The sequence below is a fragment of the Serinus canaria genome, chromosome 5 (genome assembly GCF_022539315.1).
Source record: "Serinus canaria isolate serCan28SL12 chromosome 5, serCan2020, whole genome shotgun sequence".
Classification (NCBI taxonomy): Eukaryota; Metazoa; Chordata; class Aves; order Passeriformes; family Fringillidae; genus Serinus; species Serinus canaria.
This window is the reverse complement of record NC_066319.1, coordinates 8,730,267-8,752,752: the sequence shown is the minus strand read 5'-3', so window position 1 is coordinate 8,752,752 and position 22,486 is coordinate 8,730,267. Positions and strand designations below refer to the sequence as shown.

The 22,486-nt window shown below is 62.0% G+C and overlaps 3 protein-coding genes across 9 annotated transcripts; 2 read left to right on the top strand and 1 right to left on the bottom strand.

Moving 5' to 3' along the window:
• Position 1: 1 nt before the first annotated feature.
• On the bottom strand, positions 2–6,929 carry STX3 (syntaxin 3). Of its 6 annotated transcripts, none has more exons than XM_009097100.4 (11): positions 6,714–6,926; positions 5,276–5,353; positions 5,098–5,197; positions 4,929–5,003; positions 4,743–4,810; positions 4,160–4,268; positions 3,906–3,979; positions 3,685–3,819; positions 2,798–2,908; positions 708–808; positions 2–514 (listed from the first exon to the last, which is right to left on the bottom strand). In XM_009097100.4, the coding sequence occupies exons 1-10, from the start codon at positions 6,741–6,743 to the stop codon at positions 731–733; spliced, it is 858 nt and encodes a 285-aa protein (XP_009095348.1). In that variant the 5' UTR covers positions 6,744–6,926; the 3' UTR covers positions 2–514; positions 708–730. The 6 variants fall into 6 exon arrangements, 5 of the variants coding, with proteins under 5 accessions (XP_009095348.1, XP_018777608.2, XP_018777611.1 ...); XR_007777688.1 differs by lacking the exon at positions 2–514 and adding an exon at positions 1,093–1,772 and having other exon boundaries at positions 726–808; positions 6,714–6,928; XM_018922066.3 differs by lacking the exons at positions 2–514; positions 708–808; positions 2,798–2,908 and adding exons at positions 1,602–1,772; positions 2,982–3,061; positions 3,147–3,199 and having other exon boundaries at positions 6,714–6,929.
• An 831-nt stretch (positions 6,930–7,760) lies between these two features.
• Positions 7,761–15,304, top strand: PATL1 (PAT1 homolog 1, processing body mRNA decay factor). Of its 2 annotated transcripts, none has more exons than XM_050975245.1 (19): positions 7,761–7,840; positions 8,305–8,416; positions 8,501–8,712; positions 8,794–8,868; positions 9,445–9,639; positions 9,727–9,828; positions 10,001–10,090; positions 10,226–10,437; positions 10,510–10,599; positions 10,729–10,912; positions 11,854–11,977; positions 12,066–12,163; positions 12,247–12,306; positions 12,425–12,573; positions 12,913–13,072; positions 13,242–13,391; positions 13,789–13,880; positions 14,023–14,172; positions 14,338–15,304. In XM_050975245.1, the coding sequence occupies exons 1-19, from the start codon at positions 7,826–7,828 to the stop codon at positions 14,357–14,359; spliced, it is 2,292 nt and encodes a 763-aa protein (XP_050831202.1). In that variant the 5' UTR covers positions 7,761–7,825; the 3' UTR covers positions 14,360–15,304. The 2 variants fall into 2 exon arrangements, with proteins under 2 accessions (XP_050831202.1, XP_050831201.1); XM_050975244.1 differs by having other exon boundaries at positions 7,762–7,840; positions 8,791–8,868.
• A 739-nt stretch (positions 15,305–16,043) lies between these two features.
• On the top strand, positions 16,044–22,019 carry OSBP (oxysterol binding protein). The gene is made up of 14 exons (XM_050975588.1): positions 16,044–16,200; positions 17,469–17,677; positions 18,288–18,535; positions 18,608–18,806; positions 19,090–19,195; positions 19,276–19,330; positions 19,429–19,560; positions 19,638–19,883; positions 19,964–20,084; positions 20,167–20,270; positions 20,360–20,455; positions 20,538–20,719; positions 20,796–21,016; positions 21,091–22,019. The coding sequence occupies exons 2-14, from the start codon at positions 17,482–17,484 to the stop codon at positions 21,231–21,233; spliced, it is 2,049 nt and encodes a 682-aa protein (XP_050831545.1). The 5' UTR covers positions 16,044–16,200; positions 17,469–17,481; the 3' UTR covers positions 21,234–22,019.
• Positions 22,020–22,486: the final 467 nt, after the last annotated feature.

Sequence of the window (22,486 nt, the reverse complement as noted above, 5' to 3'; positions counted from 1 at the left end):
CCTGGAGTGGGTTTTGGAGCTGGGAACGCAGGGCTGAGGGATAAATGGATCAGGGTTTGAAGCACGAGGCTCTCAATCCTGAAGTGGATTTTAGGGCGGGGAGCATCCTGAGGGATCCATGGATCAGGTTGGAGCCAGGAGGCAGAGTGTGGGTGAGCTCTTTATTGAGGAGGAAGGCTCCAGTATGGGTGGCTGCACATCCAAGGAGCTCCAAGCACAGGGAGAGGCTCCTCCAGCTGCCCCGGCAAGGCAGAGCCCTGTGTCCCCCCCCCGAGAGGGACACGGCCCCTCCGGCCGCTCCGTGCCACCGAGGAGGGGCTGCTTGTCACAGCGGCCACCGACTGTCACCCGAGTGGAGGAGGAGGAGGGTGCTGGGAGGGCAGCAGGGAGCGCAGCGGGTGGGCTCCACTCCTCCAGGGACACGTGGGATGTCCTCGGGGCTCCAGGATCAGGGCTGGGCCGGGGTCTCTCCCATGGATCATCCGGGCAGGGGGGCAGGAGGGGGAAAGGCCACCTGTGACAGGGAGGAAGATGAGGTGACACTTGGGAAGGGAACGTGGCTCGTAGTGCTGTCGCCATCCCCATCCCCATCCCCCCCCCAGCGTGGCACTCAGGGTGAATCCAACCCTGGCAAGGCCCAAACCCGCTCCCTGGGACTGGGGAATGCCAGGGACCCCCCGTGCCACCCCCAGCCCTGTCCCTGTCACCTGGAGGGCAGCGGGTGGGGGACTCAGGCGAAGATGCTTGCGATGCTGGATGCCAGGATGATGGCGAGGATGATACAGCACAGCATGATCATGATCTTCTTCTGCTCGGGGAGACAGGGAATGTGAGGCAGGGGCACGGCTGGGGAGGGGACATGCACAGGGAATGGGCTGGGGAGGAGGACAGGGGATAAGGAATTGGGAGGGGGACAACAAGGATATGGGCTGGGCAGTGGGGAGAAAGGACAGAGATAGGGCAAGGGACAAGGATGGAGGCTGGGGAGAGTGCAGGGAAGGTGGCAGGGCAGGTGTGAGCTGGTTCTGTGTGGCACAGGGAGATGACAGTGCCAGCGTGCTCTGGGATGGGTGACCAAACACCGTGACTTACCCAAAAACTTGGTGGGGGGGGGGGGACATTCTGGACAGGGCCCAGGTGCTGGGGGTGTCCCCAGCCCCGCGCTTCCTCTTCGTATGCTACAGCACTGGGAAGCGGGGCCGGTCCGGCCCCCAGATCTCCAGGCACCGGGAGCCGAGCCGGAGCCATGCCGGCGGCTTTGGGTGTTCCCGGTGCCAGCACGGAGAGGAGGCGCAGGGCGGGATCAGCGGGATTTTATTACAGTGGGAGTTAAATAATCCATGATCAATACATCCTCCCGCCTGGACATCAAAGCCAAGAGGGGACGGGGACCCCGATAGCTCCGTCTGTCACAGCACGGTGACAACAAACCACACTGGTGCCACTAAACCCCGTGTCCTGTCCCCATTCCCGCCCTCATTCCACCGGGATGCCCACGCGGGTGAGTGTCCAGCCCTCGGATTTGTGTCCTTGTCACCCCTCGCCGTGTCCCCAGGACGGAATCCTGTCCCCTTCTGTGGGGACACGAGGGGCAAATCCCAGGGATCGGCAGGACAGCTGGGAAAGGCGGCGGTGGTGGAGCCAGCGGCGGGAACCGGGACACGGAGGGCTGGGAGCAGCAGGTCCGGGAGGAGCAGGGAGAGGAGGGGTCCAGGATCAGAGCCGGGGAGGATCCCTCCAGGAGGTGACATCGCTGGGATGGTCAGGAGCGTCTGGAGGAGGGAAAGGGGAGCTGGAGGAAAGCGAATGGGGACTGCAGCAGGAAGGGAGGAGCAGGGATGGCAGAGATGGATGCAGGGAAGAGACAAAATTCAGACCCTGGAGCAACACGGACCCCCAAAAAACACAGACCCTCAAGCACAGCAAACCCCCAGAAATGCAGACTCCAAACAACACAGAGCCCTGAGCACCAGAGACTCCTGAACATCACAGACACCTGAGCACTGCAGACCCCCAAAAACAGACCCCAGAGCACCAGAGACCCCAAACATTGCAGACCCTCATAGAACACCCCCAGCACCACCGACCCGAGATCACCAAACCCAGAACGCAGCACCCCCAGCCCCAAATCCCAAAGCACTGGAGCCCCCAAAGCAGGAGATGGCATTGGGATCCCCCAGGGCTCTGTGTCCCCACAGTGGGGGTCCCCTGCCCCCCAACACTTACAGACCCCCGCCCCAGGGGCTATTTCATGTTCAGCCCCACCGAGAGTCCAATGATGAGGGCAACTGTCCCCAGCAAGAGCACGGCCACTGCCACCAAAGTCAGCAGCTTCTGGGGGAACAGGGGCGAGTTGGGGATGGTGACACCTGTCCTGTGGTGGGGGGGGACAGAGGTGCTGCAGAGCCCTGGGGATGGGGCAGGAGGGGCTGAGTCCTCACCTGCTCATCACATCTGAGGGTGGGAGGGGGCTCAGGGGGGCAGTGCGACAGAGAGGGGCAGAGCTGCCAACCTCCTATGGAGGCACTGTGGGGAGGTGGGAGTTGTTGGGGTCAGCTGGGGATATGAGGGGTTGCTGAGGGGGACAGGAGGTGACTGAGGGAAATGAAGGGGTCTCAGGGCTGCTGGAGGATATGGGGAGGTGCTGAGAACACTGGAATGTGAAGGCACTATGAGGGCCAGAGGGACAACACTGGGGATACCTCTGGGATGCTGGGGGCTACAGAGGGGACATTGTGGGGTGCAGAGGGCACACTGGGGGCTATGCAGGGGACAAGGGGCTGTCGGTCTGTCTCACCCTCCTGGCCTCACTTTGGTACTTCACAGCCTTTTTGGTGTCAGCCACGGCCCGTTCCACGAATCCCACGGACTGGTCCATGTTGTTCTCTATGCGGTCGATCATGGCTCCCTACGGAGCACCCGGGGGACACAAAGAGAGGGGGGGACACTGAAAGCACCCCGGGGTGCTGGCACCCACCCACCTGGCACTTCTGGCCCTGGCACCGGATCATCTCTGTGCTCTGCTCCACGTGATTGGCTCTGCGTTATCCAGCAGCCCACCCTGGGGGAGAAGGGACAGGTGACACAGTGGGGGCATGTGACACAGCCCCACAGCACGTGGCACACTCGCACACACAGGTACTCACCCATCCCTGGGGCACACAGCGGCTCCTCGCATGGCATGGGGGACAGAGAGGGGCTGAGAGAGGGGACAGCACCACCGCAGGCTGGGGGACACTCCTGTGTCCCCTCCAGGCCACCACGGGATGGTGGGTGGCTCCATGGGAACATGTGCAGTGGTCACCAGCCCAGCCCATATTGCTCCATGCCTGGACTCCCCTGCGCAGGTCTCTGGGCTACTCCGTGGTCCCGTGCAGGTCTCTGTCACCCCACACTCGGGTCCCTGCTTGTCCCTGGTCACCCTATGCATAGGTCCCTGTGTGTCCCCATATGTGGGTCCCTGATCATCCCTGGGATGCTGTGCCCAAATCCCTCATGGCTCACGTCCATGTCCCCATACACAATGGGATCATCCCTGTGACCCCATTGCCAGGTTCCTCCTTGTCCCCGTGCTCAGGTCCCTGTTCACACTGCCCACAGGTCCCTGCTCATCTCTGTGTCTCCATACCCAGGTCCCTGCGTGTTCCTGTGTCCCTATGGCTGGGTCACTGTGTGTCCCTGTACCTGATTCTCCACCAGCATGGCGATGTCCACGAACATGTCGTGGAGCTCCTTGATGCTGCTCTCCAGGCGCACGATGTCCTTGTGCCGCCCCTCGATCTCGCTCAGCGCCTGCTTCGAGATCTGCGAGTCCATGATCTGCGGGGACAGGAACGCGTCAGCCGGGAGGCCTGGCCCTGGGACACACCCCCGTGTCCCGTGGTGTCCCCCACGTCAGGGCTCACCCCTGAGGTGAAGATGGAGGGGTTCCCACTCTCCAGCATCTCCTCCAGCTCCTCGTCCGTGGTGTTCTTGCCGGCTGCAGGCACATGGGGAGAGGTGGGAACGGGCCCCGCCCAGTCCAGGTAAGGGGCGTGGTCTGTATTGTCTGGCTCCTCCCATTTGACTAAACTTGGCCAAATGGGAGGGGCCTGTGTGAGTTGGCTCCTCCTCCGTTATGGAGGAGGTGGGGTTGTATGCCGGGGTCTGGGTCACGCACTGATTTCCAGCTGGCGCTGGATCCGGCCCTTGCTCCGCTCCCGGAAATCCACCTGTGCCTCGTTGTACTTGGTCATGACATCCACAAACTTGCGGGACAGGACCGAGTGCTGGGGACAGGGACAGGGACGTGAGGGTGGGGACAGGGACACCCAGGGCATGGTGTGACACTGAGGGACTAGACCTGGTCCTGGGGATGGGGACATGGAACACCCCGGGCATGGCATATCCCCATGGGCCACTCTCATAGGGGACAGGAGCGAGGGCGGAGGTGTGACACTGCCCAGGGGACAAGAGGAGGGGCTGGGGGTAGGGATGGGAAGTCAGATCAATGACTCTCTGGGCATGGAGTGGTCCTGGTCCCAGGATGGACAGGACAATGCACTGGGAGTGGGGACAGTAGCATGAAACCCTAGGGACCCCGGATGTGGCATGTCTCAGCACAGGGCGACGGGACAGAGGGTTGGGGACAGGGCAGAGAGACACAAAGCCTGGGATCACAGGGTGTTGGGGACTCCTGGATATGCCACATCCCCAGCCTGTGGGAGACAGGGTGGGACCTGGGGACGCTGGCTGGAGCTCACCTGGGACTTGCGTATCCGGAGGTCGGCAGAGGATCGTGCCTCGTCCTGCTCGATGTTCCTCTCCATGCCTGGAGAGAGACAGACCTCAACCCACCAGGAACCTTTCTCACTGCCAGCCCCCATGGTCCCAGAGTGTCAGAGGGACAGGGACACCGGTGACACAGCAGTGGGGACAGGGCCACTCACTCTTCAGCTTGTTACGGACACTGTTGGCCATTTTCTTGATCTCTGCCGTCAGCTGCTCCAGGTCATCTTTGGTCTCTGCAGGATCATGGGTGTGAGCCACCGTGGGAATGACCCCAGGGAGGGTCCCCATGACCAGGGGAGGCTGTGGGGACACTGTGACAGCACTCACTCTGCTCTGGGATGGGGGCTGAGAGGATGATGCTGTAGAGCTTCTTGGCTTCCTCCACGTTCTCCGAGATCTTGTCGATGTTCTGCCGGGTCTCTTCAATCTGGGCACGCCCAGGAGGATTTTGGGGGGTTAGGAGGCAGCCCTACACCCCCCAGCCCCACTCCCAGCCCTCCCTCACCTCCGAGAAGAACTCATCCATGAAGGCCGTGTTGTCCACGGCGATCTCCAGCTCCTCCTCATCGTCCGCATCCTGCTTCTGTTGGGACACACGCTCAGAGGGGACCCCGTGCCCTGCCAGTGCCCCCAGGGCTCCCTGTCCCCACGGGTGACAGGGACAAGGGGGGAGCAGCCATGGGGATGTGGTGGCACAGGGGGGGACATCTGCAGCGGGGGAGAGCAGGGGGGGCTGAGCCCAGCTCACATCTGGCCACACGTGGCTGGGAATTAAGGGATTGCTGGGCTTGGCCAGAGGGAGGGAACGGGGACAGCGATGGGATGGGGACAGGACAGGTTTATGTCCCAAACTGTGGCCCCACAGCAGGTTTGGGGCAGCCCTGGGGAGGCACAAAGGTGGCTGGTGCCCCTCACCCTGGTGTCATGCCCAGGCCCCCACCCATGTGCTCCCAAATCCAGCCCTTCCCAAAACTCAGCCTCAGCCCTTCTGCCTCCCCTCACCCCCTCAGCTCCACCAGCACCCAAGGGCTGTTGTTGGGGTGTCCTGGAGATGGGGACAGACCCCAGGCTGGGACCGCCCACCCCCCTCCTCCTGCTGCTGGAGTAAAAATAAAATTAATCCCTTTGCTCCCCCCCGAGGGCTTTATCTGATGGCTCCATAATCCTGGTAAATCCCTGCCAAGCCTCCCTGCCATGCCTAGGGGCCCGGCTGGGAGCTGGGGGCCTGCTGGGACCCCCAGGGTCCGTGGGGAGCAGGAGGAGCCCCCAGAAGTGCCTGGGGGGAAGTGGGGCCCCAGGCGGAGCGGGAAAAGGGAGAAGGAAGCGGCGCTGGTGGCGGGAACATGGGGAACTGTGGGGTGCAGAGTGGGGTGTGGGCACCCCAAATCCACCGCCATGCCCACGGGATGGACACCCACCGCCGGCCAGGGGATGCACCCTATGGCGCAGGGGGTCAGTGCTCAGCTGGGGGGGTCACGTCACCCCAAAACACCCACTGTGCCCCCAAAGCTCACAGGGATGGCACCCCCAGTCCCTCCCAGCTGATACCCCCGTTGGAGGCAGGCTCAGGGTCCCCCACCTGCCGTGGGGTGACCCCCGTGACACCCCATGCACACCGGGGTGGGGTCTCTGTACCATCCACCCCGTGGTGTCCCCACCCAGCATGGATTGGGGTGTCGCCGAGACCCCAGCCCTCCATGGGATGGGGCCTGATGTCCCCTCACCCCATGACACCCCCACGCACCACGGGGTGGCATTTTGGTGACATCCACCCCGTGACGTCCCCATCCACCACAGACTCGGGTTTTGGGGTCCTCTTTTCCCGTGATGCCCCCGCCCACCATGGGGTGGGGTCTCGGGGACCCCCATCCCGGTGTCACCCTTTTCCTAAGGGGCCCCCTGGGACTGTCCCCTGTGTCCTGCCCACGCCGGGGGTCCCTCACCGCCTTGAGCTGCTCCAGTCGGTCCTTCATGGTGCCCCCGGAGGCTGGGGGGGCGCGGGGGGGTCCCCGTCCTCGCCCAGCGCAGGGATGGGCGATGTCACCCTCGGTCCTCGCCGCTCGGCCAGGCCTCCTACATCCAGGCGAGGTGGCGGGTGGCCCTGTCCCTTGTGCCTGTCCCCAAGCCCGGGGCTGTCCCTGCGCTAATCCCCAGTGACGGGCACAAGGAAGGCGCCGAGGGGAGGGACGAGGTGGAGCCGCCCCTTCACCTGGGACACGCGGGGACACCGGACCCGCTTCAGGCGGCGGCTGGGGGTGGCCCCCGGGCCCCCCGGGAGGTGACAGAGGTGGGGGAGGGTGTGGGTTTGGAGGCGATGAGGAAGCAGGTCCCCCTCGGGGGTCACACGGTGAGGACGTGTCACCCCCTGCCACGTGTGGCTGCAGCGGGAGCACGGCTGGGGACAGGGAACACGGCTGGGGACACGGCTGTGGGTGTGGGTCACAGCTGGGGACATGGCTGGGGTCGGGGGACACCGCTCAGGGGGACAAGGCTGTGGACAGGGGTCACATCTGGGGACACAGCTGTGGATTCGGGACACGGCTGGGGGACACGGCTGGGCATGAGCAGGCACGGGGGACAGCTTGAGGACATGGCTGCAGTTAGGGGACACAACTGAGGGTCGTGACTGGGGACAGGGGTCCCGGCTGGGGGAGGCACGGCTGGGGACCGGGGACACGGGTGGGGGACATGGCTGTGGATGGGACACAGCCGGGGACAGGGCTGGGCGGGCACTGCTGCGGCTGTGGATGGGGTGACACTGGCTGTGGACCGGGTAACACTGGGGGCACGGCTGCGGGCGGGGGACATATCGGTGTCAATGCTGTGCGCGGGAGAAAAAGGGACGCTGCCCCTTTAAGAAACACACGCGAAAGAGGCGTGGTCTATACTGGGCGTGACCCTCATTGGCCCCGCCCCACATGCGCCGGCGGGTGGGACGCGGGGCGGTGGCAGTGGATGACGTCATGCAGCTGCGCCCGCTGTGGCGCATGCGCGACGGGGCCCGGGGCCTGGTCGGGCGGCGCGGAGCCTGCGGGCGGGGGGCGCCGGCGCCGCCATGTTCCGGTACCCGGTGAGCGGGGAGGGGCCGGGGTGGGCCAGGGCGGGCGGAGCCCCGCGGGGCCTGCGGGAGAGCCATGCCGGGACGGCACCGGGGCGGTGTAACGGGGTGGGGGGGGTATAACGGACTGGGGCGGGGGATGTAAAATGAGTTGGGGTGGGCGGCCGCTGAAGGGGCCTGAGGGGCTGGGAGCGGCCTCCAGGGTGGCAGAAGGAGTCTGGGGGACACTCGGGACCTGGAACGGCCTGGGGGAGAGTATAACGGGAGGGGTCACTCTCTAGATCTGGAGGGTCTTTGGGGAGATGTAATGGTTTGGGGGAGTCACTGCATAGGAATAATGGGTTGGGGGGATTTCCAGGGGTGGATAATGGGGCTGGGGGGGATATCACTGGTGAGGGTTGTATTGTATAGGTATAATGGGCTGGGGGGTCGTCAGGGAGGTCCAGTGGGGCTGACCCCGTTCCTGGCTGTCCCAGTCCCTGGAGGACTGCCCACTGGACGAGGATGAAGATGCCTTCCAGGCCCTGGGGGAGGAGGATGAAGACATCGACCAGTTCAACGATGACACCTTTGGGGCCGGGGCCGTCGGTGAGACCTTGAGTGTCACCCCCAGAGCTCCCTGACCCCACAGATGCCCCCAGCCCCCGTCCCTTACCGTCTGCCCCCTTGCAGATGATGACTGGCAGGAGGCCCACGAGCGGCTGGCGGAGCTGGAGGACAAGGCCAGCTCGAGCCGGGAGCCGGACGGTCCCATTGGGAACGATGGGGACGTTCTGGGCGATCCCGAGGACGCGCTGGCCGAGCGGCTCACGCGCCTCGTCATTGACAGCGAGCTGGAGGACCCGGCCATCATGCAGGCCGTGCACACCAGGGATCCCCCGCAGGTGGGAGCGGGCCGGGGGATCCGGGGGACGTTGGGATGGATCCCGCGGCGCCGTCCTGACTCTCCCTGTACTCTGCAGCAGCCTGGAGGGCTGAATTCCAGCATCTGGGACAGTTCAGCCGTGCTGCGGCGCATCCGGGGGCCACTCCTCACTCAGGTAGGGTGCTGGGGGCAGGGGGCACTTCCCTGCTGATCCCAAATGCCTGTGGCAGCCAGCTGGGTGGGATAGACTGTACCTGGGATAATGGAGTGTCCTGCTTCCTTCCACTGCATTTGTGGCTTGTGGTGAACCCTCATAGCTGTCACCTTCTGTCCCCCCTCAGACCCTGGAGGGCTGGGATGATGGAGTTTTGCTGTTCTGGGATGCCTGGTGATGTATGAGGGATTTCAGGGCTCCCAGCAGGATGTGGGAATGTTGATGCCTGGAGGCAGAGGATTTTTGTGTTGTTGTGGTTTCATTAAGAGTCAGGCTTTGAAGTGCTGCGTGTCTGTGTCCAACCCTCTCCTTGCTCTGCTGGGCTGGGACGTGACCCAGAATTCCCGCCCCACGCCCTGTTATCCCAAACGGGATGCTCTCGGCAGTCGCGTGTGCTCCGGGAATGCCCAGCATCGCGTGGAGATCCCAGGGAAGCGCAGTGGGGGGTGGAGAGCTGGCAGGAGGAAGGGGGGACACTGACCCTCCTCCATGTCCCAGCCTGTGGCTCCGGGGGGTGTCCCTCCCGTTCCCCTGCAGGAGATGCCGTCGGTGTCCGTGCTGGATTATGCCCTGCCCCAGAGGCCTCCGCAGGCTCGGGATGAGGAGCGGGATCCCTCGGAGCGGGCGCTGCCCCGGCGCTCCTCCTCCCCCATCATCGGGAGCCCCCCGGTCCGGGCCATTCCCATTGGCACCCCCCCCAAGCAGGCCGCCATCCCAAACTTCAACCAGCAGGTATCTCCTCACTTCCCAACTTCCAACTGATCACAAGGGTGCAAGCTGCTTCCCGGGGGAGTGACTGTGCCACTTTCCTCCTCCCAGATCCTCTGTCCCAAGCCTGTCCACATCCGAGCTACCATGCAGCAGCGTTATCCCACTCCCTATGGAGAGAGGATGTCCCCCAACCAGCTCTGCAATGTTCCGGTATCCAGCTTTCCTTCCTCCATCTTTTTGGGGATTGATGACCACCTTCCCAAAAACTTCCCTGTGTTCCTGTGGCTCGTCCCCACCCCATCGAGTTTGGCTGTCCTGGGGTTTGTCCCATCTGCCAGTCATGGTCTGTGACTGGGGTCTCTTTTCCCAACTCTTTCCCCAGAATTCCTCCCTCCTGGGCCACCCGTTCCCCCACAGCGTCTCTCCTGTTCTCACACACCTGCAGAGAGCCCAGCTGCTCGGAGGAGCCCAGGTAAAGCTCCTTCCTGTGCTTTATCCCACCTTTCTCTCTGCGTGGCTCCAGGACCTGGCACTCCATGGCTCTTGCTGGCCGTCCCAGCTCCTCTTCCTGCCTGGCTGACTCCAGGTGTCCTCTCTGCCCCTGCAGGCCGGCCGAATGTCCCCCAGCCAGTTTGCCCGGGTGTCCGGGCTGGTGGGGAGCCCGCTGCCCTCAGTGAATCCCAAGCTGCTCCAGGGCAGAGTTGGGCAGATGATGTCCCCAGCCGGAGGGTTCCGTGCCTTTTTCGGGGCTCCCCCCGCCCCGCCCCCCTCGCAGCTGCCGCACCCTCCAGGCCCTGGATCCCACCTGCAGAACCTGAGGTCGGTGCTGTCCCTGTCCCAGTGTCCCATCCGCTCCCTGTGTCCCTCCCTGACCATTCCCGCTCTCCCCAGGCCGCAGCCCCAGATGTTCCGGCCAGACACGACTCATCTGCACCCCCAGCACCGCCGGCTCCTGCACCAGCGGCAGCAGCAGAACCGCAAGTGAGTGTGGGGATGGGGCCAGGGCCGCGCGGCACGGGGACGTGTCCTGCTTCCGGGGTCACCTGTCCCCCCTCTCTGTCCCTTCCTGTAGCTCCGGTGTGCTCACGGGTGCCCTTCTTCTCCTGCCAGCCAGCACCGGAGCCTCAACGGCTCCGGGGGGGACCGAGGGGGCCACCGGAGCAGCCATCAGGAGCAGATCCGTAAGGATCCCTACGCCAACCTCATGCTGCAGCGGGAGAAGGACTGGGTGTCCAAGATCCAGATGATGCAGCTGCAGAGCACTGATCCCTACCTGGATGATTATTATTATCAGGTACTTGGAGTAGCACCTTCCCCCTGGCCATTGGATATTGGGTGGGAAGAGGATGTTAATCTAGGGAGAAGTGCAGTGGGTTGTTTTCCTCCCTGGAAGAGGAAAGTGGAGGCACAGGGTGGGATCAGCATCCCTGGGATGAGCTGACTCCTTTTTGGGTGAGATTTCCAGGAGTGAGTTGTTGGGGTACACTGGTTTCATAGGTCTGGGATAACAGGAGAGCAGCTCCTCTCCATCAGAAGTGTGACAGCCAGGACTCAAGAGAGATCCTTGTCAGGGAAAGGCTGACTTTGGTCTGACTGGGAATGGTGGTGGTGAACCCTGTTGGAATCCGAGCACTGCAGTGGAGAAGGTGGATAGGGAGGGGTTCCACCTGCTTTTTTCCAGTTCAGGAATAGGGAATGTCAGATAGTGCTAGACAAAGCCAGACTTGGAGCAGATGGAGCAAAGTGGTGGCTGTGGGACTGTTTGAGGGTCCCTAGGGAGAGAGGGAAATTTCTGGGATGGACATTGGGGGTCTGAATACTGTGGGAGAGCTGTGGCTCCTCTCCTGAGCTGGCAGAGGTTTTTTGGGATCTGTGGGTGTGCTGGTCCCAGTAGAGAAGAGGAACTGGTGCAGGATGTGAGTCAGCAAAGCTCTGCCATTGCAAAATGGGGTGGATGGGGGTGGAGAGGCCCTGGCATGGTGCCAGTGGAGCAAGGCAGGCTAACTGGGATGTGCTGGGAAGGACTGGAAACCCCACAAGGAGAATGGATTTGTCATTGTCCTGAGAGAGGGCTGAGGAGGAGCCTTGATCTCTGTCATCCTGAGGGATGGGAGAGGAGAATGGACTCAGCTGTGGCTTAAATGATGATGTTGAGAAGGTAATGGAGCTGAGGAGAGGCAGATGGCTGATGGTTTTTTGGGAGAAGGCACTCAACATTTCATCTCCCTGCCTCAGAATTATTTCCAGAAGCTGGAGAAGTTGGCAGCAGCCGAGGAAGTGCACGGTGATGGTCCCAAGAAGGAGCGCACTAAACTCATCACGCCTCAGGTGGCCAAGCTGGAGCACACCTACAAGCCAGGTAAAGCCCTCCAGCAGCCCCAGGGCTCCTTTTATCCAGAGATTGAGGGGACTCATCACTCGGCTTCTCTGCTCCCTCCTTCCTGCAGTGCAGTTTGAGGGCTCGCTTGGAAAGCTCACCGTCTCCAGTGTCAACAACCCCCGGAAGATGATCGACGCGGTGGTGACGTCTCGCAGCGAGGATGATGTGAGTTCCTCCTGGCCTTCCTCCCTTCCAACAGCCCTGTGGCTGCTTCCCACAGCCCTGATTCCCTCTTCCCTCCCTGGCAGGAGACAAAGGAGAAGCAGGTTCGGGATAAGAGGCGACAGACCCTCGTCACCATCGAGAAGGTGAGTTTAGGGGGTTAGAAGGGGGGATTGTCCCAACCCTCAGAGGTCCATGGTGGGATAAAAAGTGGGCCAGCCCAACCCATTCCATGGTTCCCTGAGTGATCCATGCTTCCTGCAGACGTACAGCCTCCTCCTGGATGTGGAGGACTACGAGCGCCGCTACCTCCTGAGCCTGGAAGGGGAGCGGCCAGCCCTGATGGGAGAGAGGAAGCAGAAGATCTGTGACATGTATGACAATCTGAGAGGGAAGGCACCTGGGCAGGACAGGTGAGTGGGATTTGGGAGCTCCAACACTCCGGGACCGCTGAAACCAGTTTTCCATGGATCTGTTTGGCTCTGGCAGGAGGCTGAAGTAACCTTTTTTTAGCCATTTTACCCTCGCTGTGGTTACAAAGTTACGACTTCCATCCCCCTCCCTCTGGCAGAGTTGAGGATTAGGGATGTCATTCCTGTGTAGCTTTTCCCACCGCAGGGATGTTTTTTCCGGCATGGGTGTGTTTTCCACCTGGTGCTGGGGCAATCATGGGATAACCCTGGGATCCAGCTGTGGGATAACCCTGGGATGCTCCCAGGTGAGGGTTGACACCTTTCTCCCTCCCTCCTCAGGCCGAGCGATGACCACTTCATGCAGATCATGTGCATCCGGAAAGGAAAGCGCCTGGTGGCCCGGATCCTGCCCTTCCTAGCTCCTGAGCAAGCGGCTGACGTGCTCATGGCCACAGCCAGGAACCTGCCCTTCCTCATCAAGAAGGATGCTCAGGATGAGGTCAGGTTCCAGAGGCTGGGAGGGCTCTGTGTATCTTCAGGATGGCAGTTCCTGCCTTTCCTGGGAGGGTGCCAGAAGTTTGGAGGGGCTGTGTGGGAGGAGCTGTTTGCAATTCCAGCCAGACACAGGGAAAGGTGAGGAGCTCCCAACTGTATTCCTTTCTCCACAGGTGCTTCCCTGCCTCTTGAGGCCCTTTTCCCACGTCCTCTACCACCTTCCCTTGGGAACAGTCACCAGCCTTGTGCAGCAGCTCACGAACCTACCTCAGAGCGCCGCCGCTCCCACCAACATGCACCTCACTGCTGTGCTCCAAAACAAGGTGCTCCTTATTCCCACCCCTTCCCAGCCTTGGGAATTGCTCCAGCAGCCTCTCAGCACTGGGGTGTTCCCCTCGCTAATTAACAAGGGTGTCTGGCACATTAATTAACGGTCTGGGGTGGCCCCGGGCTCTACTTCAGCCTGGCAGCAGCTTCTGGGTCAGTCCCGCTGTGCTCCATGCTTCATTCCCTCCAGGAATTTGGGGTGGGAATGTTGCTCCAGTAAATCCCTCCTGGGCTGGGAGTGGTCTGTGGTCTTTTCTTCCTCCTCCTCCTGCAAAGGCAGGCAGGGGTCTTCCTGCTCGTGTCAGCATTCCAGGAGGGTTGAGAAGCATTGGGGATTCTCCGGTTCTCTCAAGGAATGCTTGGAGGTGACTGATCCCCTCCCTGTCCCCACAGTTTGGTCTGTCCCTGCTGTACCTGGTCCTGAGCCGAGGGGAGGAATTGCAGAGCTCGGACACGAACACAGAGCTGATGCAGGACAACCAATGGTAACTCCCTGTCCTGGGCTGGGTTGCTCCTGCCTGGAATGTCACCACATTCCTAGCCCCTTGGGGTGGAAAAGGCAGCCTCCAGGCTCCTGGAACCCCCACACCTCTCACTGCTCCCTCCTCCCTCCTGTTTTTCTGGCAGGACGGAGCTGATGCTGATGGCGACCCGGGAGCTGCTGCGGATCCCTCAGGGAGCCTTGGCAAAGCCCGTGTCCATCCCCTCCAACCTGATCTCCCTCTTCTCCCGCTACGTTGACCAGCAGAAGCTGAACCTGCTGGAGACGAAATTGCAGTGAGTGCCAGCCTTCTTTTCCCAAGGGAATGGGGCCCTGTGCCACCAGGGGACTGGTAGAAGGGGGAAACCAGAAGTGGGGGTGCAGTTGGAGAGGGATTGGAGTGGGGGAGAGGGGAATTGCTGCCTCCCTCTGATCCCGCCACTGATGTTCCCTGGTTCCAGCTTAGTGCAGGGGATCCGATAGATCTCCGTGGCTCCTCGCCACCACTGGAATGTTCCAGAGGAAGGATGGAAGGAAGGAAGGATGGATGGAGAGCACACGGTTCACCCCACACCTCCCCCGACGCCCCGCCTGGCACATGGGGCGCATCTGCCCCCCAATCCCTGGATCAGCAGGAAGAGGGGGATGTTTGGCTGCTCCCTCCTTTCCCACAAAGTGCTGCCTTTCCCTGCTGCTCCCAATTTCCCCACGACTCCTTCTGCACCCCCAGAAACTGCTGCTTCCCCCCCCCAAAGCACAGACAGACAGACACACACACACGCACGCACACACACACACACACACTACTACGGATCCCGGGGACTGGGGAGCCCCTCGCTCCACATCCATGGCCAGGGGTTCTCCACTCATTCCCTGCTCCTTCTCCAGCCCTTCCCACAGGCACTGAGAGCTCCGCTTCCTGCCCTTCCCCACACTTCACACACTTATTTCGCACACTCGCCTCGTCTTCCCAAAATTCGGCTCCTTCCCTCCCCCCGGGATCAGCCCAGCAGCTCCGGGCAGGGTGGGGGGTCACAGCCGGGTCTCTGTCCCCTCCGGATCAGATCCGGGTGGCTTCAGCTGTGCTGCTCCTCGGGAAGGTAGTGGTGGTGGTTGGGGGATAATTTTTTTTTTTTTTTTTTTTTTTTTTTTTTTTTTTTTGCTTTTAAAAAGAAAAAAAAAAAGCCAAGAGATTTGCACATGTAGGGATTTTACACCCTGGAATTCCTCCTGGCATTAACCAGCCCACCCCTCTGCTCCCAGCCCTTTCCCTATCCTTTTTCTCTGAGAGATCAAGTGGAAAGTTCATTTATTATTTCTATTTTATTTTATTGGGTTTTTTTCCTTTTTCCTGCTATTTTATTTTGTTTTTTTCCCTTTTCTTTTTTTTTTTTTTTTTTTTTTTTTTTTTTTTTTTTTTTCTTCTTTCCCTTCTTTTTTGATTTTTTCTTTAATTTCATTTGCTTGCAGTAATTTTTTTTGTTTGGTTTTTTTTTCCTTCCCCATTCCTCCCAGTTTTTGGTTCTGGTTAATGAGAATAAAGTTTCTAAATTTACATTTTTATAGGGTATTGTAAATAAAGATGAATTGTATACGGCTGCCAGCCTGGCCTCTCCCTCTCTGGCCCGTACCCTCCCTGCGCGACCCCGCCGTGTCCCCGCGGTGTTCCCCCCGTGAGCCCTCGGGGGTCTCGAACCCTCGACCCCCGGGGTATCCTCCGTGGGCAGCGGGCAGGGGGCGTGGTTACGCCTCAGCCAGTGGCAGCGGGCCTGGTCCGAAGCCCCGCCTCTCCGCCAATCACTGGCAGATGACTCACTGCTCGGCGTCAGCACGCGCGGCGCGCCGCTTCCACCGCCCGTTGGCTCCCTGCCTGATTGACAGCCGAGGAGTCAGCTCTCGACCAACCGTAACGCGCGAACTGGCCCGCCGGCGCCCTGGCCGCCAATAGGGCGCGGACGTGGGCGGGGCGAGTGACGGCAACGCGGCGGGGCGGTGGCGGCGGCGGCGGCGGCGGCGATGGCGGAGCTGCGTGCGGCGGGCGCGGGGCCCGGCCCGGCCGCGCCCCCCGGGCCCGCGGCGCTGCCCGCGGCCCCCGGCGCGCCCCCGGCCCTGCCCTTACCGGCGGCGAGCGTCGGGGCGGCGCCCGCACCGACTGCGGCGCCGGCGGCACCGACAACCTCGGCGGGCGGCGGAGCCGGCGCGGGTGGCGGCGGGGCCGGTCCCGGCTCGGCCCGCGAGGGTTGGCTCTTCAAATGGACCAACTACATCAAGGGATACCAGCGCCGCTGGTTCGTGCTCAGCAATGGGCTGCTCAGCTACTACCGGTACGCACCGGGACCCGCCCCGCCGCCCCCCGGGCCCCCCGTGACCTTGGCGCCGGGCTGAGCCCCCGCGGCGGGAGGGAAGCGGGTGTGGGCCCCCCGCACCGAGCGGGGGAGCGGTCGGTGCCCCGGTGCCAGCTGGGAAGGAGGGCGGCTGTTACCTCCCTGTCCCCGCGGTTGTCCCCTCCGTGTCACGGGGGATGTCACCTCCCGGTCACTGGGGCTGCTCTTGGCGGTGGTGGGGGTCGTTAGCCCACTCCCCTCCGCCCCTCTGTGCCAGCAGGAAAGGGGGGCGGTTGTCACATCCCTGTCCCCGTGGTTGTCACCTGTCTGTGCCCGGGATTGTCACATCCCTGTCCCTGTAGGTATTTGAGCGCGGGTCGAGGCGGGGGTCTGCAGCCCCCTCAGCCTCCCGCAGCTCCCGGATCCTGCTGTCCCTCCCAGCAGCTCTTCCCGGCGGCCTGGTGTGTTGTCACCCGCGGGGACACCTGAGCCTGGTCGCTCCATTATTGATGAGGAACCGGAGCCTTGGGCAGCTGCCGGCTCCGGTTACACCGCCGCCAACGGGGGGGCACCGGGCCGGGGGTGTCCCGGCTGGGTGTCACCTCTGTCACCCAGTGACGTGGAAGGGGAGTGCCAGCCTGGCGCGGCCTCTCTGGGACTTCACCCTCGTCCCAGCCCGTGCCAGGATCCGGGAAGCACCGGATCCCTGAGGCTTCAGGATCCCTGAGGCCACTCCTGGGGACTGTGGATTTGTCTCCCCAAAGCGACATCCCCAGGCTTGGCCCCGCTCCGGCACCAGCAAACCCTCCCTATTAATAGCCCTGGCTGCCAGGCTGGGAATGCTGAGCCCCCTGCTCAGACCCCCGAGGGCTCGTCCTGGGGATCCCAGCCCTGTCCTTCCCTCACCATGGCTTCATCCCGGGGATCCTGGCCCTTTTCTTCCCTCACCATGGCCTTGTCCCAGCGATCCCAGCCCTGTCTTTCCCTCACCATGGCCTCGTCCTGGCGATCCCAGCCCTGTCCTTCTCTCACTGCAGCCTCATCCTGGCGATCCCGGCCCTGTCCTTTCCTCACTGAAGCCTTTTCCCGGGGATCCTGGGCTGTCCTTCCTTCACCATGGCCTCATCCTGGCGATCCCAGCCCTGTCCTTCCCTCACTACAGCCTCGTCCTGGGGATCCTGGCGATCCCAGCCCTGTCCTTCCCTCACCATGGCCTCATCCCAGGGATCCTGGCCCTGTCCTTCCCTCACTATGGCCTTCCCATGCAGATCCAAGGCGGAGATGGGCCACACGTGCCGTGGCACCATCAACTTGGCCACGGCCAACATCACCGTGGAGGATTCCTGCAATTTCATCATCTCCAATGGCGGAGCCCAGACCTACCACCTCAAGGCCAGCTCCGAGGTGGAGCGGCAGCGCTGGGTCACCGCCCTCGAGCTCGCCAAGGCCAAGGCTGTCAAGATGCTGGAGGAGTCAGGTACGGAATTTCTGGATCCATGGTGGGGTCATGGTGCACTCAGGGTGAAATCCCAGTGCCTGACAGTGCCCAGGGCAGGATCAGTATCCTCAGACTGGGATCCCAGTGCCAGGTTCCCAGAGCTCCAGAGGCAGCAAGAATCCCAGGGCAGGATCCCAGTGCTTGGAGGACTCAGGCAGGATATCAGTGTTCCACAGGATCCCAGTGTCTCCAGGGCAGAATCCCAGTGCCTCACAGGATCAAGGGCAGGATCCCAGAGAGAAGAATCCCAGCCCCACCGGGCGCATGATCCCAGTGACCCCAGGGCAGGATCACAGAGCAGCATCAATATCCTTAGGGCAGGCTTTGAGTTCCTCTCAAACCCAGTGCCCCAGGGCAGGATCCAAGTGCCCTGGGCAGCATCCCAGCATCTCCAGCAAGGAGGTTTGGAAGGGGGTGGCTGTGTCCATGCATGTGTGACCCAAACAACCTGGCATGCACAGTAACGGACCATCAGTGTTTGGGAGCCCTCAGGGGTTTGGGGATCCCCCCGTGCCCTTCCTGGCAGCCCCACCTCCAGTTCCTGGTGTGATGTGACAATCCCACACTCCCCATCCCTTCCTGCCCACAGACGACTCTGGCGACGAGTCGGTGTCGCAGACGGACAAGACGGAGCTGCAGAACACCCTGCGGATTTTGTCCAGCAAAGTGGAGGACCTGAGCACGTGCAACGACCTGATCGCCAAGCACGGCACGGCCCTGCAGCGCTCCCTCAGCGAGCTCGAGGCCCTGCGGCTTCCCCCGGAGAGCACGGACAAGATCAAGCAGGTCAACGAGCGGGCCACGCTCTTCCGCATAACCTCCAACGCCATGATCAATGTGAGTCCCCATCCCGAGGATCCCACAGTGGGAAAAGCCCCCGCTTCCATGCTGAGCACGGTTTCCCTGCAGGCCTGCCGGGATTTCATGCTCCTGGCACAAACGCACGGGAAGAAGTGGCAGAAGTCGCTGCAGCAGGAGCGGGATCAGCGGATCCGGCTGGAGGAGACGCTGGAGCAGCTGGCCAAGCAGCACAACCACCTGGAAAGGGCTTTCCGGGGGGCCACGGTGCTCCCCGCCAGCACGCCCGGCACTGCAGGCTCTGGCAAAGGTGGGAAGGGACAAGTGCTGTGCCCAAGCGTCTCCCAGATGCTTCCTGGGATTTTCCGAGCCAGGCTCAGCTTCACTCACTGTGCTGATCCCAAAGGATGTGTCTGTCCCAGCTCATCTGTGTAACCAAGTGATTCTGGCATCCACAACAGAGTCCAAACTGGCTCCTCTGAGCCTTATCCAACACCCCTCAGGGCTGGGGTAGGGATGATGGTGACAGGGGAGCCTTCAGTGGGAAACTGGGAATGGTGTTCCTTCCTCACTAGCCCTCTCCCTTTTCCCAGATTTGTGCTGCCCTGCCAAAGGCGACCTGAGTGACGAGGACGACGACAACAACGAGTTCTTCGACGCCCCGGAGATCTTCCCCATGCCCGATGTCATGGGCCACAAGTGAGTTTTGGGGGAGAGGGGAATTCCCCTAGCTGCTCTGCCCTGCTCGGGAATGTTCACCCCCTTTCCCCCCTTCCCAGGAGAACTGGGAGCAACATCAGCGGCACCAGCAGTGACATCAGCCTGGATGAGCAGGTGGGATGGGGTCTTATGGCTTGGGGGTGCCCAAATTCCCATGGAAGTGTTTTGTGGGGTCGCAGGGATATAACAGCCTTTGTCTCCCCTCTCCCTAGTACAAGCACCAGGTTGAGGACACCAAGAAGGAAAAGAGAACCCGCATTCCCTACAAACCCAACTACAGCCTCAATCTCTGGAGCATCATGAAGAACTGCATTGGGAAGGAGCTGTCCAAGATTCCCATGCCAGTGAGCACAGATGCAGCCAGTGGGTGGGCATGGGGCACCCCGGAACCCCCTTTTTTCTGACTCGTTCCCTCTTCCAGGTGAATTTCAATGAGCCGCTGTCCATGCTGCAGCGGCTGACGGAGGACCTGGAATACCACGAGCTGCTGGATCGGGGGGCGCGGTGCGAGAGCTCCCTCGAGCAGCTGTGCTATGTGGCCGCTTTCACCGTGTCCTCCTACTCCACCACCGTCTTCCGCACCAGCAAACCCTTCAACCCGCTCCTGGGGGAAACCTTCGAGCTGGATCGCCTGGAGGAGAACGGATACCGCTCCCTCTGCGAGCAGGTGCAGCCAGCTCCTCTCTGCCAGCCTTTCCCGGGCCGTCGGGATGGCCGGCACTGAGCTGTCCCCAATCCCGTGTCCAGGTGAGCCACCACCCGCCAGCCGCCGCCCACCATGCCGACTCCAAGAACGGCTGGACGCTGCGCCAGGAAATCAAAATCACCAGCAAATTCCGAGGGAAATACCTCTCCATCATGCCTCTGGGTGAGCACCCCAGGAGTGTGTGGGATTTTCGGGACCACCCAAGGCTCCAGGTGTGGTTCCCAGCACGATCTCCCTCCCTCAGGCACCATCCACTGCGTCTTCCACTCCTCCGGCAACCACTACACGTGGAAAAAGGTGACAACCACCGTGCACAACATCATCGTGGGGAAGCTCTGGATAGACCAGGTGGGAAGTTGTGGATGGGAGGTATAGGGAAGTGTGGATCCCTGGGGAATGGGGTATGGGTGGGTCTGACTTTCCTCTCCCCTTCACAGTCAGGTGAGATCGAGATCGTCAACCACAAGACAGGGGACAAGTGCATCCTCAAGTTTGTCCCTTACAGCTACTTCTCCCGGGATGTGGCGAGGAAGGTAGGGACATGGAGCCATGGGACACACCAGGCTGCTCATGACTGCAGTGTGTCCTGATCCAGGCTGTCCCCTCTCCCACCAGGTGACCGGGGAGGTGATGGACCCCTCGGGAAAGGTGCATTTTGCCCTGCTGGGCACTTGGGATGAGAAGATGGATTGCTACAAGGTCCAGCTGGCAACAGGGGACAATGGAGCTGAGGCGCGGCCACGAGCCCACGAGGCTGAGGACAGCCGGGTGCTGCTGTGGAAGCGGAACCCACTCCCGTGAGTGGGGAAAACGGGAATGAGGCGGCCCCGGGAGCCGGGCTGGCACTGAGCCCCGTTCTTTGCCATGCTGTAGGAAGTACGCAGAGAACATGTATTACTTCTCGGAGCTGGCGCTGACCCTGAACGCGCCGGAGAGCGGGACGGCCCCCACGGACAGCCGGTGGCGCCCGGACCAGCGCCTCATGGAGAACGGGAGGTGGGACGAGGCCAACGCCGAGAAGCAGCGGCTGGAGGAGAAACAGCGGCTCTCCCGCAAGCGCCGCGAGGCTGAGGCTGCCCGCGCCACCGAGGACGGTAAGGCACAGCTGTCAGACAGGGGTGTCTCCCCTCGGTGTCCCCCCAGGCCTTCACCCCGCTATGTCCCCCAGGGACACCCTACGATCCCTACAAACCGCTGTGGTTCGAGCGGAAGAAGGACCCGGTGACGCAGGAGATGGCGCACGTCTACAAGGGGGGCTACTGGGAGAGCAAGGAGAAGCAGGACTGGAGTTTGTGCCCAGATATTTTCTGAGCCCGACAAGGAGGAGGAGGAGGAGCGGCGAGGGGGGAGGGATGAAGGCCAGGACCGCCCCTGTCCATCCGTCTGTCTTAACTGTGTGTCCCCGTGCCTCGCCGTGAGCGCCGGCCGGGCTTTGCCTTAGCCCACCCAAACTGACCTTGGGGAGCAGGAGCCAACACAGCCCCCCTCAAATCTGTGCTGGAGCTGGGGGGTCCGTTCATCCCACCCACCTCCTCGGCACCCTGGGGTGGGGAGCACGGCCGCCCCTGGGGTGGGGGGGCCCCGGGGAAGGCGCAGCGGGGCGAGCCCGAGGCTGGCCTTGGTCTCCCCCCCTCCTCTTTTATTCCCATTCCCCTTCGCCCCCAGGAGTTCGGGTGCTTTTGGGGTCCGCGGGGGGGCCAGCCTCCCCCCCAGCCTGTTCTATAGGTGTATATTATATATATGTAGAGAGCAATCGGGGTCCCCTTCTCCCCCACAGCCCCCAGTTTGGGGGGTCCTTGCCCTCCCCAGGGTGGCCCCCACGCGTGGGGACCCTCCATGAGGTGCCTTCCCTGTAGGTTTAGGGCAGGGGGAGGGCCTGGGTTTGGGGGGGGGGGTCTCTCCAGGGTGCAGTGGGACCCCTGCACCCCCAGACACTACAGGGGGAGGGAGATGCACCGTGGGGGGAGTCTCTGCACCCCCAAATCTGAAACTGGGGGCGTTTGATGCCTTTTTATTTTTTTCTTTTTTTGGGTTGGTTTTTTGGTTTCTTTTTTGTCTCCGGAAAAAGAACTAAATTAAAATCTGTGAATGCCCCAACCCTGTGCCTGCTCTGTGGGGTAGGGGGAGAGTGCAGCCCCTCCCTGTGACTGCTTTTCGTGGGCGACCCCCTACTCCTGTAGGGATCTGAGTGGCAGCACCCACACAGGGACTTGAACCCCATTCATGGGATGCTCCAGGAGCCATCTTGTCCACTCCCCAGGTTCTGCTGCCCTGGTGGGGGAATTGAGGGGTGTCTCCTGTGTCCCTCTGTGTTCCACACTAGGTTTGGGGTGCTGGGGATACCTTGGGTGGACCCTTGACTCTTCCCAGGGACCCATTTTGGCCCCGGGGGTCACCCGGTCTGGGAGGGAACATCCAAGGAAGGGAGGTCCTGAGTGGCCCTGGGACCCCCTGGGGGCACTTCCATGGGCGGGGATGTCCCCAGGGATCGTGGGGACCCCCTGGAGTGACACGGGTGCCCCATGCCCTACCCGTCCCTATGGTACGTGGCCTCTGATTGGCCA

Bases quoted from the DNA above. Each gene is read 5' to 3' on its own strand.
- STX3 (XM_018922063.3), bottom strand. From the start codon at position 6,743: ATGAAGGACCGACTGGAGCAGCTCAAGGCG. The intron at 5,198-5,275 runs GTGAGGGAGGGC...GGGCGTGCCCAG, and splicing joins TGGATGAGTTCTTCTCGGAG to ATTGAAGAGACCCGGCAGAA. The intron at 4,811-4,928 runs GTGAGTGGCCCT...GTCTCTCTCCAG, and splicing joins TGTCCGTAACAAGCTGAAGA to GCATGGAGAGGAACATCGAG.
- PATL1 (XM_050975244.1), top strand. The intron at 11,978-12,065 runs GTAAAGCCCTCC...TCCTTCCTGCAG, and splicing joins GGAGCACACCTACAAGCCAG to TGCAGTTTGAGGGCTCGCTT. The intron at 12,164-12,246 runs GTGAGTTCCTCC...CCTCCCTGGCAG, and splicing joins CGTCTCGCAGCGAGGATGAT to GAGACAAAGGAGAAGCAGGT.
- OSBP (XM_050975588.1), top strand. From the start codon at position 17,482: ATGGGCCACACGTGCCGTGGCACCATCAACTTGGCCACGGCCAACATC. The intron at 18,536-18,607 runs GTGAGTCCCCAT...GTTTCCCTGCAG, and splicing joins CCTCCAACGCCATGATCAAT to GCCTGCCGGGATTTCATGCT. The intron at 18,807-19,089 runs GTGGGAAGGGAC...CCCTTTTCCCAG, and splicing joins CACTGCAGGCTCTGGCAAAG to ATTTGTGCTGCCCTGCCAAA.